General features: G+C 31.8%; 2 protein-coding genes and 1 long non-coding RNA gene across 4 annotated transcripts; all 3 read left to right on the top strand.

Annotated features, from left to right (window-relative positions):
* The first annotated feature begins 334 nt into the window (after positions 1-334).
* Positions 335-3,448, top strand: LOC140891324 (axial regulator YABBY 1-like). The gene is made up of 7 exons (XM_073299767.1): positions 335-575; positions 887-1,039; positions 1,292-1,409; positions 2,281-2,329; positions 2,895-2,970; positions 3,079-3,153; positions 3,255-3,448. Exons 1-7 carry the CDS (start codon positions 459-461, stop codon positions 3,321-3,323), a joined length of 657 nt encoding a protein of 218 aa, XP_073155868.1. The 5' UTR covers positions 335-458; the 3' UTR covers positions 3,324-3,448.
* A 1,769-nt stretch (positions 3,449-5,217) lies between these two features.
* Positions 5,218-8,235, top strand: LOC140891768 (uncharacterized). Of its 2 annotated transcripts, XR_012152601.1 has the most exons (6): positions 5,218-5,473; positions 5,566-5,726; positions 6,477-6,529; positions 7,201-7,369; positions 7,630-7,716; positions 8,107-8,235. It is a non-coding gene; the product is annotated as an uncharacterized lncRNA (long non-coding RNA). The 2 variants fall into 2 exon arrangements; XR_012152600.1 differs by having other exon boundaries at positions 7,201-7,716.
* A 2,692-nt stretch (positions 8,236-10,927) lies between these two features.
* Positions 10,928-12,949, top strand: LOC140893103 (protein RGF1 INDUCIBLE TRANSCRIPTION FACTOR 1-like). The gene is made up of 5 exons (XM_073302170.1): positions 10,928-11,118; positions 11,286-11,462; positions 11,757-11,831; positions 12,036-12,176; positions 12,367-12,949. The coding sequence occupies exons 1-5, from the start codon at positions 11,116-11,118 to the stop codon at positions 12,709-12,711; spliced, it is 741 nt and encodes a 246-aa protein (XP_073158271.1). The 5' UTR covers positions 10,928-11,115; the 3' UTR covers positions 12,712-12,949.
* The last annotated feature ends 4,983 nt before the right edge of the window (positions 12,950-17,932 follow it).

The raw sequence follows: 17,932 nt of genomic DNA, 5'->3' as shown, positions 1-17,932 counted from the left end.
TCAGACTCACTCATAGGATATACCATAGATAGGTTTACAAACATTTAGTTTCCCACACATGATGATGTATCAATTAGTCAATAATTAGTTTGTTACATAACTAATATATCAGTGATTGTAAAATGTAGACTTGTATAGGCCCACACATACATGCATACCCCTCACTCATTTCACTTCAATCCCTTTTGACAACTCAAACCTACATTCCACAAATAATCTAAAACATTTAAAAAAAAAAAAAAAAAAAAAGAAACAATGGAGAAGGATCAGATCCGAGGCTGATAATGTGTCAAGGCCCAAAAAACCCTCATATCAAATCATATATACACACTCACACACACAGAAACCTCGAACTATCCAATCAATCAATCAAATCATCTCTGCGGATCATCAGAGAGCTGGCTTGGGAAGCTAACTACTGCTCAAGAAAAAGCAAGAATAATTAGGAGGGGAAAACCATGTCCTCTTCGTCTTCTTTCTCACCACCGGACCACCACCACAACCACCACCACCACCTCTCCCCCTCCGACCAGCTCTGCTATGTCCACTGCAACTATTGTGACACTGTACTTGCGGTATACACATTTTTTAATCTTCATTTTCAACTTAATTCTTGTTCTTTGTGCAAGAATTCTCTCGCAAACCCTTCAATCTCTTGACGAGTTTTCTTGGAAAAAAGTGATCTTTTCTTTAACCTAGTAGTAGTTGTCTGAGTTCTTGAAAAATGGTTCCTTTTTTTTTTTGGGATTTTGGGTTCATGAAATAATAACTTGAGTTTCTTGTTTAGATCCACGCTTGATAAGCTAATAATTAAAGGGAAATCCTGAGTTTTTCTTCAGAAAGATTTGATATATGTTCTTTAATTAATTTCTTGAATGAAATTCAGGTGAGTGTTCCTTGCTCAAGCTTGTTCAAGACTGTTACTGTGCGATGCGGGCATTGCACCAATCTGCTCTCAGTCAACATGCGTGGATTGCTACTTCCAGCTTCCAATCAGCTTCATCTCGGCCATTCTTTCTTCTCCCCTCAGAATCTTTTGGTATTATACATAATATATGATCTGATATATGACTGTTTTAGGGTTTCTAAAAAGGAATGTGACAGCAAGATTTGATATTTATGATGTAAATCGTTTGATCTAACCAAATATACCATGTTTCTTGATTTTTCTTCCAGATTTCATATTTAAGATGTTGGAATGAGGAAAAGTTTGCCTTTCCTCTGTGTGTTTTTTTGTTTTTTTGGCTTCTGAACATATTAATCAAGTATCATGAGTTGCTTTTACTCTCAGGACGAGATTCGGAATTCGCCATCAAGCTTACTCATGAATCAGCCAAATCCGAACGAGTCATTGTTACCGGTTCGTCGGGGGCTCGAAGATCTTCCTACGCCTCCAATAGCTAACAGACGTGAGATTTTTGCTAGCTCAGCTAATTTTAATCTGCATTCTTAATTTTGCAAATGACCATATGCATGTTCCTTTTAAATATAATGTAGTTTTTTAAAATTTAGTTGAAATTTCTTCACTTGAATTTGCGGCTAATTTAAGGGCTTGGAATGGTTTCACTTGCTATTATAATTAAAACATCAACCTTTTTCATGTACAGCAGTTTGTTAAACCAGATAAGAGAACATGTTACAGCATAATTAATATAGTGAATGAACTTTATTTTATACATTCATTTATCACATTTCTACCAGTTTCCTACATATTTTTCTATGTTTTCTGCTATTACTTACTCACGTTCACCATGTATATATCGTCGATTTACGGTATCTGTTGGATATGTGATGAAGACACAGACAGTAAGATATGCTAACATGGTATTTATAAACAAAATGTACATTTCTTCTTCCGGCGGAACCCTATCTTCCTTTTTTTTTCCCCTTGAAATCTTTTTTGGTTGTCTGATTCTTTGCAATCTTATCTGGGTTTTTGTTATTTATTTTTCTGGACTCACTATTTTTTTTGTTTTATTTTTTATGGTTGGTTTTTTTTTATATGTTTTGTGCCAGTGTACAATATATGTATAAAAAGTCTAGAAATTAAGAATATATATGTTTCTCCCCCGGGAATCTTGAGAATGTGAGAATTGTATAGTCCCAAAAAAATATATATACTTGAAATCAAAGTCATAATTAGATAATGATAAAAGTGGTGATGAAAAGAAAGAAAGTGACAGTGAAGAAAGTGAACAAATATTGGTGCAGAAAAATTAAAATAAAGTCAGCCAAACAGTGACCACTTTTTGTGAGCGTTGTGTTTGTTTGTATTTTCAGCTCCGGAGAAAAGACAGAGAGTGCCTTCTGCTTACAATCGCTTCATCAAGTAAGTATATATATGTATATATATATTACCAGAAAATTATTTAAATTATTTCATTTTTTCACATGCATTAATTCCATTGAAACTATTTGCAAATCATATGCATATTTGCCACATTTTTTAAAAAAAAAAATTTAATAATGGGATATTATGTATGTGAGTAGATATTTAGATAGTGTCAACAAATATTTTCCTTTTTTTAAAAGAAAAAAAAAAGTGATTAGGGACTTTTCTTTTTTGCATCCTATATTTACCAAACCTTCCTGTGTTCGCCCTCTTTTCAGGCGCATGTGTTTACATAGATGTGCGTTCTTGACTTCTTTCGGCTTTTTGGTTTGCTTTTTTGCTGCAGCTTCTTGAATTGCAAATACTAATTCATTTAATGTAGTTTTCAGACCCTTTAACTCAAATTATATAAATTAATACATATTTTGAAACATATTTATGAACTAATTAGTTAAACAAGATTATTATGTGTAGTGTAGAACACACACATATGTATTTAAAAATTTAAGAAACATGTAATAATTAAGATTGAAAATGACACATGCTCTCGCCAAATATTCAGGGACGAGATCCAACGTATTAAAGCTGGAAACCCTGATATAAGTCACAGGGAAGCCTTCAGTGCTGCTGCAAAAAATGTAAGATCCAAGAAAATTATATTAATTTTATTAATATATATATTTATAAAATATGTGTTATTTTTTTTAATTAATTAATGTTTGTTTGCAATGTTATATTTTCTACAGTGGGCTCATTTCCCACACATTCACTTCGGGCTGATGCCTGATCAACCAGTGAAGAAACCAAATGTTTGCCAACAGGTACGTCGAAAACCCTAATATTTCCGCGATCGTTCTTCACAAGTACGCGCGAGTTGAGATTTAATTTGGCGGGTTTCTTTTCTCCATGTTTGTTCTTGTAGGAAGGAGATGATGTTCTAATGAAGGATGGATTTCTTGCTCATGCTAATGTTGGCCTTTCTCCCTATTAATAAGTTAATTAATTAAGTAGCGTCAAAATTATCGATCGGTGTTTAATTTGTATGTGAATTTGTACGTGTTGCAATGTCCTTAATCTGAGAAATATTTCTCCATTTTATGTTATGTGATGTTCTAAACTGATATTTGCTTGATTAATTAATTAATTTAGTTTTACTACGATTTGCTAATTAATTAATGCTAATCACTGATGTAGCTTTACTTGAAATTATTATGTTAAGTATCATGTGACATTCATTTTATATATTAATTAATTTGAAGCTGATTTAAAATTATTATGTTAACTATTTATAAGTTAATTAATTATTTTCTTTGGATTAATTATTTTCTCTCCTTTCTTTTGTATATTACTTTTTCATTGGGTCCTTAAGCTTGTAAGCGAATAATTCTGAAATTAAATATTTTTTATTATTTTAAGGTGAATTAATAGTCGAAAGACATTCTATTATTAAGTACATATTATATCTTGCATTTAGTGAAGCAGGCCCATGTAGTCGAAAGACATTCCATTATTATTATTATCATCATGTCTTCTCTTGTGAGTGTACTTTATAGTTATATAATCATTTTAATTTAATTTTTTATAAGTCTCGTTTTAATATATACTTATCAAGCAATTTATGGTACATAAATATATATGCTTCGACATTTTCCCATGCCCTCGGTATAACTAGCTTACCCACTTAAATTGAAAATTAAACTAACTTTATTTAAATTATATATGTTGCATGTTGTGTATGTGTAAGTATTTCCCTAATCGATTGAATATGGCGGGAAAAAAAAAATCGAATTCAAGTGCATATAATTTACTTAACCCTCAATCCAACCACGCTCAAGATTTCGAACCATGATCGAGGTTAGAACTCGAAAATTCAGTAACTTAAATGGTCTAATTATATAGGAGTAGTCAAAATAAAGTTATTTGTAAGAACTAGATTAATTATGTCGAGTTGACCTTGACCAATCAACAAATTGGCTGTTATTTTTTTGAAGGACAAATAATTGGCTATCTTAATTTTATTTGAATGTCTATTTTGAATTATTATTATTATTATTATTATTATTATTATTATTATTATTTTGTAATAAATTCAAAAAAAAAAACAGGTAATCGATTCGAGCTCTTTCCTATGCAACACAATGTTCCCCTACATGGGCCAGTACATTGAGCCTCCATAGTCCTTGTCAAACTCATGGTTTACATAATGGGCCGGTAAATTAGGCCTATGTAGTCCTTATTAAACTCACAGTTTGACCCAAATGTGTATGGGTTATACCATGGGTTATTTGATTTATCTTGGGCCCAAACTGAATGCCATACTGGAAACCATTTGGGCTTCGATAAACAAGCTTAGAGAGGCCCAATTGATTTTCCCAATTCTGTATTGGAATTTTTTTTGTTCTTTTATTTCGTTTGTACAATATCATAAAGAACTTTTTATGTACAGTACTTGTTTACTTTCCCACACCCTTTCAATTATGGGACGGGTGACCCAATTATATTCAGTAACACATACGACGGGTCTGGGTCTGGGCCAGGATCGGAATCTGGACTCTGATACCATGTTGAGAAACGAGACTTGGACCTAACTAACCTAAAAAACTAGTTCAAGAGGAGATGGTTGTTCTTGTCTATCACACTTTAACACACAAACTTAACCCTCAATCCTATCACACTTGAGATTTCGAACCATGATCGAGCTTAGAACTTGAAAATTCAGTAACGTAAATGGTCTAATTATATAGTAGTCGTCAAAATAAAGTTATTTATCAGAACTAAATTATCTCAAGAGTTGACCTTGACCAATCAACAAATTAACTATTATCTTTTACTATTAATTAAGTCTAAGCCCCTTATAAAAACTAACTACGGTATCTTGGTCTGTTTTAACTATACCCAAAAATGCCCCTTCACCCGTTCTCCTTTTAATTGAAGCCACGTTCTTCATCTTTTAATTGCGTTCTTCTTTCACACGACAAAATAGTTTCTCAAAAACTAACAACCCGCAAAATCTGATCTTATCGCCCACAAAATCGATTATTTCATACAGAAGCATATTCTTTGAAACAGAACGCTACAAAATCAGGCATTGTTGTTGTTGCTGCTTCTGTTCCGATCATCACGCACGGGCGTCAACTTCATGTATTTTTTTCTAAGTATTTGTTTGTTATTTGATCTCATTAATTGTGTTGGTTTCAATTTTCATTCCCTCTGTTTTTTCTGATTTCATTTAGGTTTGTAAACAACCTCTGCACGTGAAGCAATTATTTATTTGGAGGAAGAACACCACCTGCTCGACAAATTGCCAGAGAGAACTTCCCATACAATCGTACTACTTCAAGCATCTTTCTATTGGAGAAATCAAAGAGCGTACTTTAGGAGAAAAAAGCTTCAGGTTCAATTTTTCATTCCTTAATTTCATCGATATTCATTAATGATTTATTAGTAGCCCAATTGTAATAAAATAAGAAAACCCCTGGACCTTTTTTTTAATGACCTTAGTATTGCAAATTTGATTAATGCCAAAATTTCCCATGTATTTTCGTGGAAATCTCAATCAAACACCATACAATAACCAGTACTTTTGCAATATGGGAAAAAGGCTAAGTACTTTGTTCAACCTTTCTATGAGATATATATAGACATTGGGACTTTTAGTTTTCTGCACATGTGCAACTAGAACAGCACAACTCCTCATGGGTGGGTTTATGAGTTATCCCATTGCATCACGAAATAGATTATGCCCAAAAGGTATCAGGTTCGAGACTAAAAACATGTAATATTTGACTTCTAGATTTTATCTATTCCAATTCAACAAACCAAGCTTGAATTGCCTTGGAGAACAAGAGAATGGCTGGCAAAACCCACCATTTGTCATCTTTCATGGAATCACAACAAAGTTGAAAAACACATCAGTATACAAATCTCACATACTGAAAAGCTTGGATCATATAATCTTAGTTTTATTGACAACAATATCATGCTTTTGATGTTTGTGTGACAATGTCATGTAAGGATCTTACACTTTGGGTGGACAAAATCGGGTGCTACATTATTAAATATACATATCATCTATTCGTTTATTTATTTTATTTTGTTTCAGTTCTTTATTCTCCTATGAATATTTTTGTTTTGTGTTCAACAGATTTGAAGAAATAAAATCGAAAAATCAAAGATTCTTATCCATGGCAGTGTTGGGTAAGCCAATGTTAATCATACAACCATCAGTTTAAATTCCTAATTTTATGGTTTATATTTTATTATTTTATGATATTTTAAATTAATCCATTAAAACAAAAAATAACAGTAAAAACTTTATATACTTTGTAAAGCTATATGTTTATATGTTGAGGTTATAAATTATATTTCTTTTAAATTCTTTGTTACTTGCATTAATCTTCGATACGTTTTCCAAATATTTAAATGTCGATAATCACTCATTTGAAATATCACGTGTTGCTTGGATTTCTCGAAGGTCAGTAAAACGTAAATTATTTTTGGCCTTTTCCTATTGCTCATAGTTTATGATTACCATGAACAATTTTCATATTCAAGTTCCTGAAAATTGTAGTTTACATGCTAATTTTTGGATCTTCATATTCCAAATCTTCTTTGTGTTACATAAGATTCCGGTTTTTAAGGAAACGATCCCCTTTTTGGTTGACTTGCATTAGATTTTTTTTAATCTACTATCTTTTCAAAATATATGAGATTTACAACACATGTTTGCTGTTGCTTCTTCTGCTTCGAAAAATCCTCACGCAATTCATCAACTTAATGTATTGTTTTGTGAGTATATATTTGTTGTTTGATCTCAGGATTTTGTGTTCAATTACTATTTTCCTTACCTCTGTGTTTTTTGAGTTCAGTTGCGTTTGTACACGGTTTCTGCACATGAAGCAAATATTTCTTTGGATTAATAACGCCACCTGCTCGAAAAATTGTCACAGAGAACTTCCAGAGAATCGTAGCAATTCAACCTCTTTATGTTGCCAAACCTAGTTAATTCTCACCTTACCTCCTTCTCATTGCAACGTTGTAAGTGATATTTTTCTGATTTAACTCTCTTATTTCACATGCCACTGAATTTTCTTCACAATTAAAATTAAAACACTCGAACATATTTCTGTATAAAACAAAAAAGTCAGCATATCATATTAATTAGTGTTCTTTTTGTCATGAAATTATGCCAAATTGTTTTCATTGACACATCTCTTTAAAAAAACACAGATCTCTTCTAATCTTATTAATTACTCTTCTTTTTAAAAACCACAGATCTCTACTAATCTTTACTTTAGTGCGTAGGATTTAAGAACAAGCACAATCAGTCCATCCACCATCGACTCTGGCGTGAAATTTATTTCGATTCCTGTTCGTAACCTCAGGTAACACATACTATCTCCTCCTGTGATGATTTCTTTTATTCATTAATTTTTAAGTTTCAAAATTGATTTAAGCATATTATAAATTATCAATATCGGTTTACCCACGACCTTGTGTTAGCTTTGTTGGGATATTAATACAACTCTCTTCCAGATGTTTTTTCAATATTTCTTATTAACAGCAACAATGCATTAAATTTTACACATTTTCCTTATCTGTTTTATTTCTCTTCACAATGTTTAGAAATACATTCTATATTTCTCAATGCCAAGTTATGTTTGAGCGTGATTTATGTCGGATTTCATAGTTTATTTAAAAAATTTTTTTTTTAATAATTCTGTTCAGTTCAATCGTTTTTTTAAATCTGTTTCTCACACTGAAGTTGGATTCAGGGAACCACATTAGAAGATCAAAGGTGCTTGAACTTAATTTGAGCAGTTTAATCCCTACTCCAAGTGCTGGGTAAATATTGTCGGATACACTTTCCCATCAAACTTCAAGATATTGAAGATGCTTCTCACTCCATCTATGGATAATAAATTTATTTTTGGACTGCACTAATACTCACTAAAAAAATTTCAGAGCAGACACATACAAAGAAATGGCTTCAGTTATCAAAAACTAATACTTGAAGTATAACTATCAGTCTTGAAAAAAAATATATATTTTGTGAAATTGTGATGGAGTTACTTTGTACAATTCTTCTTGGTGATGATGAATGGATCTACTTGGATCAAGTGGATGTAGGATCGCATTGATCCGAACCACTATACGTCTTTTTGTCGTTTTTATATTTGCACATTACTTGCTCGATAAAATACCAACACTCAAACAAGAACATAGACATTTAATACACTTATTATTGCACTACAAATAATATATTCAATTTGTAAAATATACATGACTCAATCACGTTTTTTTACAATAAAAATTATATACAAATATATACATCTAATATTCATATATTTCGTTATACACATGCAACACATGTGCCTCGGTTGCTAGTTGTTATTATTTTTTAGAAGGACAAATAATTTGCTATCTTAATTTTATTTGAATGTCTCTTATGAATTATTATTATTATTTTGTAATAAATTCAAATCCAAAAAAAAAAAACGGGTAATCGATTCGAGTTCTTTCCTATGCAACACAATGTTCCCCAACGTGGGCCAGTACATTGGGCCTCCATAGTCCTTGTCAAAGTCATGGGTTACATCATGGGCCGATAAATTAGTCCTCCGTAGTCCTTATTAAAACTCATAATTTGACCCAAATGTATATGGGTTACATCATGGGTTTTTAGATTTAGCTTGGGCCCAAACTGAATGCCATACTGGAAACCATTTGGGCTTCGATAAACAAGCTTAGAGAGGCCCAATTGATTTTCCCAATTCTGTATTGGAATTTTTTTGTTCTTTTATTTCGTTTGTACAATATTATAAAGAACTTTATATACAGTACTTGTTTACTTTAACCCTTTCAACTAAAAAAGATATGTAGGATTAAAACTATAAAGTAATACCGAGCCAAAATTGGATGAAAATCTTATTATTTCCAAAATCCAATGCTAATTTATCTTAATTGTTACGCTCCTATGACATGTTGTATCACTAAATCCATCAAAATGCAATTAGATTTTAGCTAGTCACATTGATTGTTTTTATCTGTACACAATTGCTTCGATTAACTATTTTGCCCTTGATCGAAAGAACGTAATACGACGTTTTTATTCGGATCGAATTAAGTATAATCGGGTATTTACAATTATCATATCTAATCTTTATAAAGTATATATAATATGGATGTGCATATGTGTGGCTAGGAATAGGGAAAGGAGAAAGCGACTCAATGCATACAATGTGTTGTACCATCTTGCCAAACTCCAATTTGACTCCTCCTCAAATTTTATGCTAAATATTTTTAAAAAATAAATGGTACACAAATTCTGCTGTCCCTCTGTGTTCCTTATTTGTGAAACAATTGTATTTTCTTGCCTTTTTCTATCTCTGTACAAAGCTTAATTTCATTATATTTTTTTCGCACAAAGACAAAAGCCCATTAATGGTCCTGTGCATATTCATTAGTTTTGGTCTGCTCAGACTGTGTGGAGGAAAAAGAAGTGGAAGTTTAGGTGTTAAGTTAAGTACCCAAAAAAAAAAAATCAATACAGAAAACAAAAAATAAATAAGGAAACTTCAGTGGAAGAAATTAAATACATTTGCAAAAAATTAATTGAGTTCGAGTTAATTAAATTTCTAAAAATTGTGGACTCAGTTCATTTAATCACATAAAATATTTTCTTTTTCTTTTTCTCTTTTTTTTTTTTTTTCCTATTTGCCATTTATCTGGTCTGACAATATTTTCATTTTCTGAAAACCAAACTAAAACATAATAACATTTCTTGGATATCGGACCTAAGAGATTTGGGATCAACATTGAACTTGTGTGTGGGAATTGACCTTTGTATATTGGTTCACTTGCCATTTTCGTCTCTCATGCACAAAACAGTAATTAATGTACAGTGTTAAACAAAAAGGAAATCAAAATATTTAATTTAAAAAAAAAAAAAAAGCAAAAGTACGTACACTCGCTTCATCTTTAAAATATTTATATTTGTGCAAGTTTATGAGAAATAACTTAAGTTACCATTTTTGTTTTATAATTTCGAAGTTCGAAGAGAACAAAAGGAAAAAGAAAAAAAAAAAACAAAGATAAAACAACAAATCTTTCATCTAAGAGGGGATCTATAACAAATTTTCTTCTCATTAAAATCTCCCCAACAATTAATATTTTAAATTGTGTTCTTTTTCCAAAATATCAATTCCCAAACCAAGCATTACTGTTTGGTTTGGCTCAAATAAACTCACCAAAACAATAAAAATGAATATCAAATCAATGATTTTGAATGCCTTAATCTAAACTCACCCTTAGAAAATTCATATATGCAAAATAAATCCTCACACGTATTGGTGGAATAAGCTGTTTCTTCTGATCAATAACAATGAGTTTAATTTCTTTAAAAGAAGTTTGGCGTAGATCATAGAGTGTTAATATGGCTAAAAACATACAGATTATTGGAATATGAAAAATGTTTGAAAAAAATGTAACAGAAAAAAAAAAGTACAGAAAAATACTAAAATGACACAAAGCAGCAGCACAAAGAACACACGCCACTAGCTGCAGGCATACCCCAAATAATAACAGCAACTTTAAATGAAGCCAACTCCTCCACTCCTGTTCCTCCATCGGTAACACCAACAACGCCCACTACCAATTTCCCTTTCATTTGGCAGGAGGCGCCGTTCTATTTTCTTGCTTCCCAAATCTCTCTATTTATTTATACTTTACATACTGCTTGCTTGCTCAGATTTCAAATCAGAACAGAAATCAACTCATTAAACATGGTGGGGTCTCTCTCTCCTTTTTCTTTTCTTTATTATTGTTACTTTTCAATCCACTGCATATCAACTTATTACTTCATGTATATTGGAGAATTGATACGTTTTCTTTCTTTTTGTTTTGTTTTGTTTTGACTGGTTCTTGAATTTTGATATGATTTGATTCTTTGCAGCTGGATACTTGGGAAGTTCCTCAGTGGCTTTCGACCCTTTTGACGGAGAAGTTCTTCAATGCCTGCATAATTCACGAGGAAGATAAGAGGAACGAAAAGAATGTGTTTTGTTTGGATTGCTGTGATGGGATTTGCCCTCATTGTTTCATCCATCATCGCTCTCACAGGCTGTTACAGGTTATCTCTTCATTTCACATCCTCAATTGTTGTCATTTTGTACGTCTTTTTTTGTGTTTTTTGGTTCTCATGATGATCATCAAGTGGAACTGAGTTGAAACTTGTTGTCTCGACGTATATGAATTATACAGATTAATTGAATCCGATTTTTTCTACTATATTGATTTTGTTTTGATCATGTATGTTGGTTTGAAGTTTGAACCCTATTTTTGCGTTGTTGAAGCCATCATTGAAATCTTCAAAATATTTGAGTTTTCTGGTCAATTTTGATTACATGTGTTTGAATTGTTTCAGATTAGAAGGTATGTGTATCACAATGTTGTAAGGCTAGCGGATGCAGATAAACTCATGGACTGTGGAAAAGTTCAGGTAATTGGTTGATCAAAAGGAGCTTTAAATACCTGTTACGCTGTATAACCAAAATGGAAATTTTTTGTCCCATTTCCTTTTTGAAACTGAAATTCTTCATCTTTTACATGCAATTTTCACGATATCGGTCGATTTCTTGAAACGGGTATTCGTTTAACTTTTTTTTTTTTTTTTATTTTTTTCATGGCTTTTTTCCCACTGCAGTCTTACACTACAAACAGTGCAAAAGTGGTGTTTTTAAATCAGAGGCCACAGACAAGACCATGCAGGGGTTCGGGCAGCCTCTGCATCACCTGCGACAGAAATCTGCAAGAATCATATCTCTTCTGCTCCGTCTCTTGCAAGGTTTTTTGATTAATTTCTTCCCTTTTTTTTCCTGTAGAATTTGCTCAGGGTTCCTCGAAATTCGCAATACCTGGTTAAGTTTTTTTTCGATTTTCAAGAACTTGATATCTCGATCAACCATTCGTTGGCTTACTTTAATTTATCCTTTTATTTATATACACAATTTTGCTTGGTTCTTGTTTTGGTTCAGCTGAGACATGTGCTGGAATCTGGTGGCAAGCTTTCCATGTATCTTCGAAAATGTGAGTTTCTTACTTTGCCTGAAATGGGTTTAGACGAGGGCCGAATGACGCCCGACTCGGTCCTGGAACCGGACGGCTCGGTGAAGACGGAGTCCGGTTCCAGCAGCGGCGCGCTTGTGGGGTGCCTGAATCTCTCCAGCACAGCAACTACAGAAATCGTGAGGAAGAAACGGAGCAACCTGTCCAGAATCCGGTCCGGTTTGAGAGCGGCTTGCGGTCCGGTTTCGGAGATGTCGGATTCCATGATGAACCGTAGTAGGAAGGGTACCCCCCACAGGTCTCCACTTTACTGATGTTTGGCGAGGGCAATTTGGGAAAGAAAAATGGCCACCCAAACTTTTTGAATCTCTTTGTCCTTTTGTAGGCCTGTGATCCATTAAATACACAGTTTTTGAAAGGGCTTTCTACTCTCTCTTTCTTTTTCTTGGCAGTGGGTGGATAGGGACAAATGGAGTACCCTTTCGCCAATTACCATTTAACCCTTGTTCAAAAAATATGAATATTTCACAGGAGATTTCATTGCCCTTTGGTTGCTTTGTCTACGTTTGTTTTGTTTTTTGTGCGCCTATACAAACGCTTCAAGTGATACATATAAATATATAATTTTTTTCTAGAAAAAATGATTATGAACTTTTCTTTCATACGATTTTACAAACTTTAAGTATTTTTTAATCATTCGCAAACACTGTCTTACCGTCGTCGACTCTTGCTATTTGTATATATTTAAGATACATCTCGAAACTTCAAGAGGGACATCTCCATCTCCATTGCTATTTAAGATTACATCTCGAAACTTCAAAATCCCATTTTCCAAAGACACCTCCCGTTTAAATTAAATTAATCATAACATAAAAGACAAAAAACACACACATATATATACACACACATACGTTTTGCCACGTGTCTTAACTAAGCTGGGGAAACAGCAACGGCGGGGGTGTACGTACGTTTTATGGGCATAGTACGATACTAGTATTGCCTACAAGGATTTTGTTGATTGCTACCACCTAATTTAACTATACGTCCACCGAGATATTTAAAAAAAAAAAGAAAAAAGAAAAATAAAAGGAAACAATAAAAAAAGAGAGCAAAATTGAATCTTTCCCACAATATTTATTATCTAAGTAGGTGAAAATGCTTAATTTTATGCATTAGATACCAAATCACTCTAGGAAAATCGAATATCATCATCCACCTAAACAAACATAGAAGATGAGACACTACTAGCAAAAATAAGCCGATTACTTAAGAGTATTTACTAGTAAATTACAAATAAATGCCGAAAAAGTGGTATGACAAATCCACGTCTCAAAACTTATTGTAAGAATTTGATTTAAAATTAATATAAACGATTTAAAATCTTTTGTGTTATTCAAGTACGTTTTTTTTAGATGAATAAAACTGAAGTGAATTTTATACTCACTATATATTGGCTCAGTTTGGTACCGTTATTAATAATCTATGTATAAAATTATCATGTCTAATCACACGTTCTTTTCATCATATTATTTATTCATCTATTAATTATAATTTTACATCAATCAAATCATTAATTATTTATCTTACATCAATCAAATCATTGAACTCAAATGACAATATTATCCCTTATAAATAATATTATTTATATTTTTTTTATTATTAAAAGGATAATATGGTAATTTACCATTTTTATATAAAATTTAATCAATCAAATCAAATAAACTATAATATATCAATCAAATCAAATCAAATATCCATTGTCCTTTCTTACTTATTTTTATTACATTACATTACTTATCTATATATTATTTATCCCATCACCCGTACCAAACTGAGCCATTAAGTTATACAGTCAATAATAACCACGGTGGATTTCAAATATATATACTCTAAACGTATGTTACTTTTGAAATTCATAACTCGAATAATCTCTCAGACTCATTACCAAACTATGCAGTTAATAATACTTGATAGTGGTGAATTTCAAAGGCAACTCGGGCGTAAGTTGATGGACATGTAATAATATAGCTCATAAAGAAGTTAATTAGTATTTATTCCAAAATTTATATATATTTTTTGATATTGTTGTTAAAAGATTCAACGCCGATCAATAATAAAATTATTAGAATATATGAATAAAAAATAATTATTAAAATATATAGTTTTAGCAACTAAAAATATATAGTTTTAGAAATATAATTCTTTCCAATAAACAGAGAGTGTGGTGATATGTCGGATAACGTATATGAGAATTGGTGACCTAAAATCAAACAGTGTGTTTCACTTGATGAATAGTTTTAGCACCTAGAAAAAACTTTTAAAAATTATAAAATAAGTGAGTTTTTAAAATTTTGCATTTTAAAAGACTCACGAAAAATGAGATAATTATGTATGATTTTAAAAACAAGAGTTCTAAAATACCAATTATTTTATTATGAGGATTTGTGATTTGTTTCTGTTTTTACAATTATGATATAAATGTCACATCTAGCATTTCCGGCATTATATATTTTATTCTAAAAAAATTAAAATTATGCTTTATTACTCGTACATTAGTATAATAATATGTCACTGTGACAGGGTACGCACGTATATTTTGTCCGCTCAATAAAAAATTGACTATATTTAAAATTTTGTTTTTTTCTAAAGGAATATATTTTTGTTCAAATTTTATGTTAGTCAACAAACACATTTTACATAATATATATTAGCGTTTTTGTACACCCGTTGTGTTTGACGAAAAATTTGATAAAATCTAAAAAAATTTTGGGAACAAAAAATGAATTAAAAAATAATTAAAAAATGCCACATTTAATTCGAGGAGGTGAGATTTGAAACTCTATTCGAGAACCTCGCCCCCTTCGGATACCTGGCTTTGTAATAGATTTTGTTTTTTTCACTAAAAAAAATAGATTTTTTTTAAAAATATTTTGTTAATTTTTTTATAGTTTAAAAAAAAAACTTAAATTTATATTATGAAAAACATTAAACATAATTTTAAAAAAAATAAATAAACCTCATTTTTAGCAGGAGTTCGATTCTTGGTGATAATGTAAAATCCACGCATGTAATAAATAAAAAAAACTTGGTAATAATTAAAATCAGCATCGATATTCCAAATTCACCTTTAATTAATTAAATAATAATAATAATAATAATAATAATAATAATAATTCAGGTTCATTATCTCGAGTCGACAAATTCAGTTTTAACAGAAACTCTCAATATCTTACTATCTTATAATGGTTCCACCGCTTAGAATAACTACGTTTAGTCATAAATGTGTGTGGACATAAATACCCTTGATATTAATTAACATATTTAATATTTAAATATTAATATTTTATTTTACACTTCTTAAAAACTAACATAACTATTTTTTAACATCAAAACACACGTTCAATATCACGAATCAACAAACTCACATAATTTTAAACATGTTTAAAATTTTGAATTATATATATTTTTAACCAAAAAAATATAAATTTTACACACATGCAATGCATGTGCTCGGATGGCTAGTATATATAATAATTCAATGTTTTACAATTCAAACTAAATACCAGAACTAAATTGACGAAAAATATCAGTATCTTGCGTATGTTTTAATTTTAAAAAAAAAAAATCAAAATATGTGTTGTTTAAACTTTAAATCATTCACAAGACAACCCGTAATACTTTTTTCTTTAAACTTAGGGATGACAATATGTCGGATTTAAACTCGATTTCGTGTTAAACCCACCTCGGACAGGACGAGTTCAAACCCGAACAAACAGGTTTTGGGACGAAACAGAGCAGGTCCAGGTCAACGGGTCCGGGGCGGGTCTCGGGTTTGGGTTGACCCACCCTGTATATATATTTATACAATATATTATATTATATATATAGTATATATATTGAATGTATATATATATGCGTGTATATATATTTATATATATTATAAATATAAATTATAGTTTTTTTTTAAAAAAAAATAAATATTAACGGGTTCGCGGATCCAAGCCCGGGTTGGACTCGCCGGGTTTTGAGGCGGGGTTGGGCGGACGGGTCCAAAAAAGAGGCGGGGAGGGTCTGGGTCCGAGCCCTGGTTTTCTTGGCGGGATAGGTCTTGGATTTGGCAAAATTCGTCCCGAACCCACCCTGTTGTCGTCCCTATTTAAATTAACATTGGAAATTTAAAATGAGTGTAGAATCTTTCGGAAAAAAAGGTAAGAAAAAAATCACCACAACAAACTTTTTCTGGCTTGTAATATATTAAAAGTAAGAGGTGATGTTGTAAGAAATGAGGGAATTCGAGTGATCAATTAATTTGGATGAACATGTCAGTTTTAGGAGAACAAATGTTCCTTCTGCTTCTATGTTAATGACTTTTCGAGTTGTCATGTGTTAAAAAAAAAGAAGTTAGAGACGCCAAAATATCCCACGGAACCCTCCAACACTCAATTAAAAGACCACATCAAAAATATACTCACAAAAACTAGAGAATTTCGGAACATAAATTGATAACATATACCTTCAAGATAGATATTAGTATATTAGTAAATAATCATATGGGTTTCCCCTTGTTAACATCGATAAAAGTTGGGTAGACGTAACAACTTTTTCCAGCTAGATCTCCTTCATGTTCACCTCGATATGCACTCCAACCAGCCTTCTGCACAGACTAAATGACTCGTGAATGGGCGTCGGAAGAGAACCAGCCTTCTGCACAGACTAAATGACTCGTGAATGGGCGTCGGAAGAGTTTTTTGGGGTTATCACTTCGATGCCTAAGTCAGAATAGGGCTTAATGGATAAGAAAACTCAAATGAATATAAGAGCTTATAATGTATATGAGAGAATCATCCGAAATTATGAGGCAAACCTAGTATTTATAGAGGATTCTCGAAACTTTAGGAGAGTTCCGCCAATAAAAAACATTATCTTTTCCTAAAATACAAATCTTATTTCCTTCTTATCACAAATTATTTCATATCTCATAAGACATCAAATCTTAAATAAAGGGCACCAGACTTTATAAATCATCCCACCTCTTCCTCCACCCCTGTCCTCAAACAGCCACTGACCCCTGTCTCAAGACTGAGCTATAATTTAGCTCTTCCCGAACACTTGTTTATCTTTTTGAAATGACCTGGTTCAGACCTTTTTTTGATCCGATGTAACCCTCCTCCTAAGCCGACCTAAACCCCATCCTGTTCCCAAGTAACCCTCTACCTGGGCGGCTGGACCAACCTGGACTTCATCCTGGTCCGAGGTGGCCCTCCACCTGGGCCGATCTAGACCCCATCCTAGTCCAAGATGGACTACTATATATCACCCCTCAAACTATATTAATTTCGACTCTCATAATCCTAATCTTAATTGAATCGAATTGTTTAAACTATAAATAGACTACTCATCAAGATGGATTAATAATTTATATATAGATATAGCAAGATATGACTAAAATCATATTTATGAAATAATAATTTTCAGTTTTTAATTATGTAAAAATAAGCGAAACACCCATTAAATATATTTTTTTGAAAAAAAGCT

The sequence above is a fragment of the Henckelia pumila genome, chromosome 3 (assembly GCF_033568475.1).
Source record: "Henckelia pumila isolate YLH828 chromosome 3, ASM3356847v2, whole genome shotgun sequence".
In the NCBI taxonomy this organism is placed as follows: Eukaryota; Viridiplantae; Streptophyta; class Magnoliopsida; order Lamiales; family Gesneriaceae; genus Henckelia; species Henckelia pumila.
This window is presented reverse-complemented; position numbering and strand designations above follow the sequence as displayed.

Coding starts and splice junctions, on each gene's coding strand:
- LOC140891324 (XM_073299767.1), top strand. CDS start 459: ATGTCCTCTTCGTCTTCTTTCTCACCACCGGACCACCACCACAACCAC. Junction 2,971..3,078: donor TCAGTGCTGCTGCAAAAAAT/GTAAGATCCAAG, acceptor TATTTTCTACAG/TGGGCTCATTTCCCACACAT. Junction 3,154..3,254: donor AACCAAATGTTTGCCAACAG/GTACGTCGAAAA, acceptor TTGTTCTTGTAG/GAAGGAGATGATGTTCTAAT.
- LOC140893103 (XM_073302170.1), top strand. Junction 11,463..11,756: donor GCTCTCACAGGCTGTTACAG/GTTATCTCTTCA, acceptor GAATTGTTTCAG/ATTAGAAGGTATGTGTATCA. Junction 11,832..12,035: donor TGGACTGTGGAAAAGTTCAG/GTAATTGGTTGA, acceptor TTCCCACTGCAG/TCTTACACTACAAACAGTGC.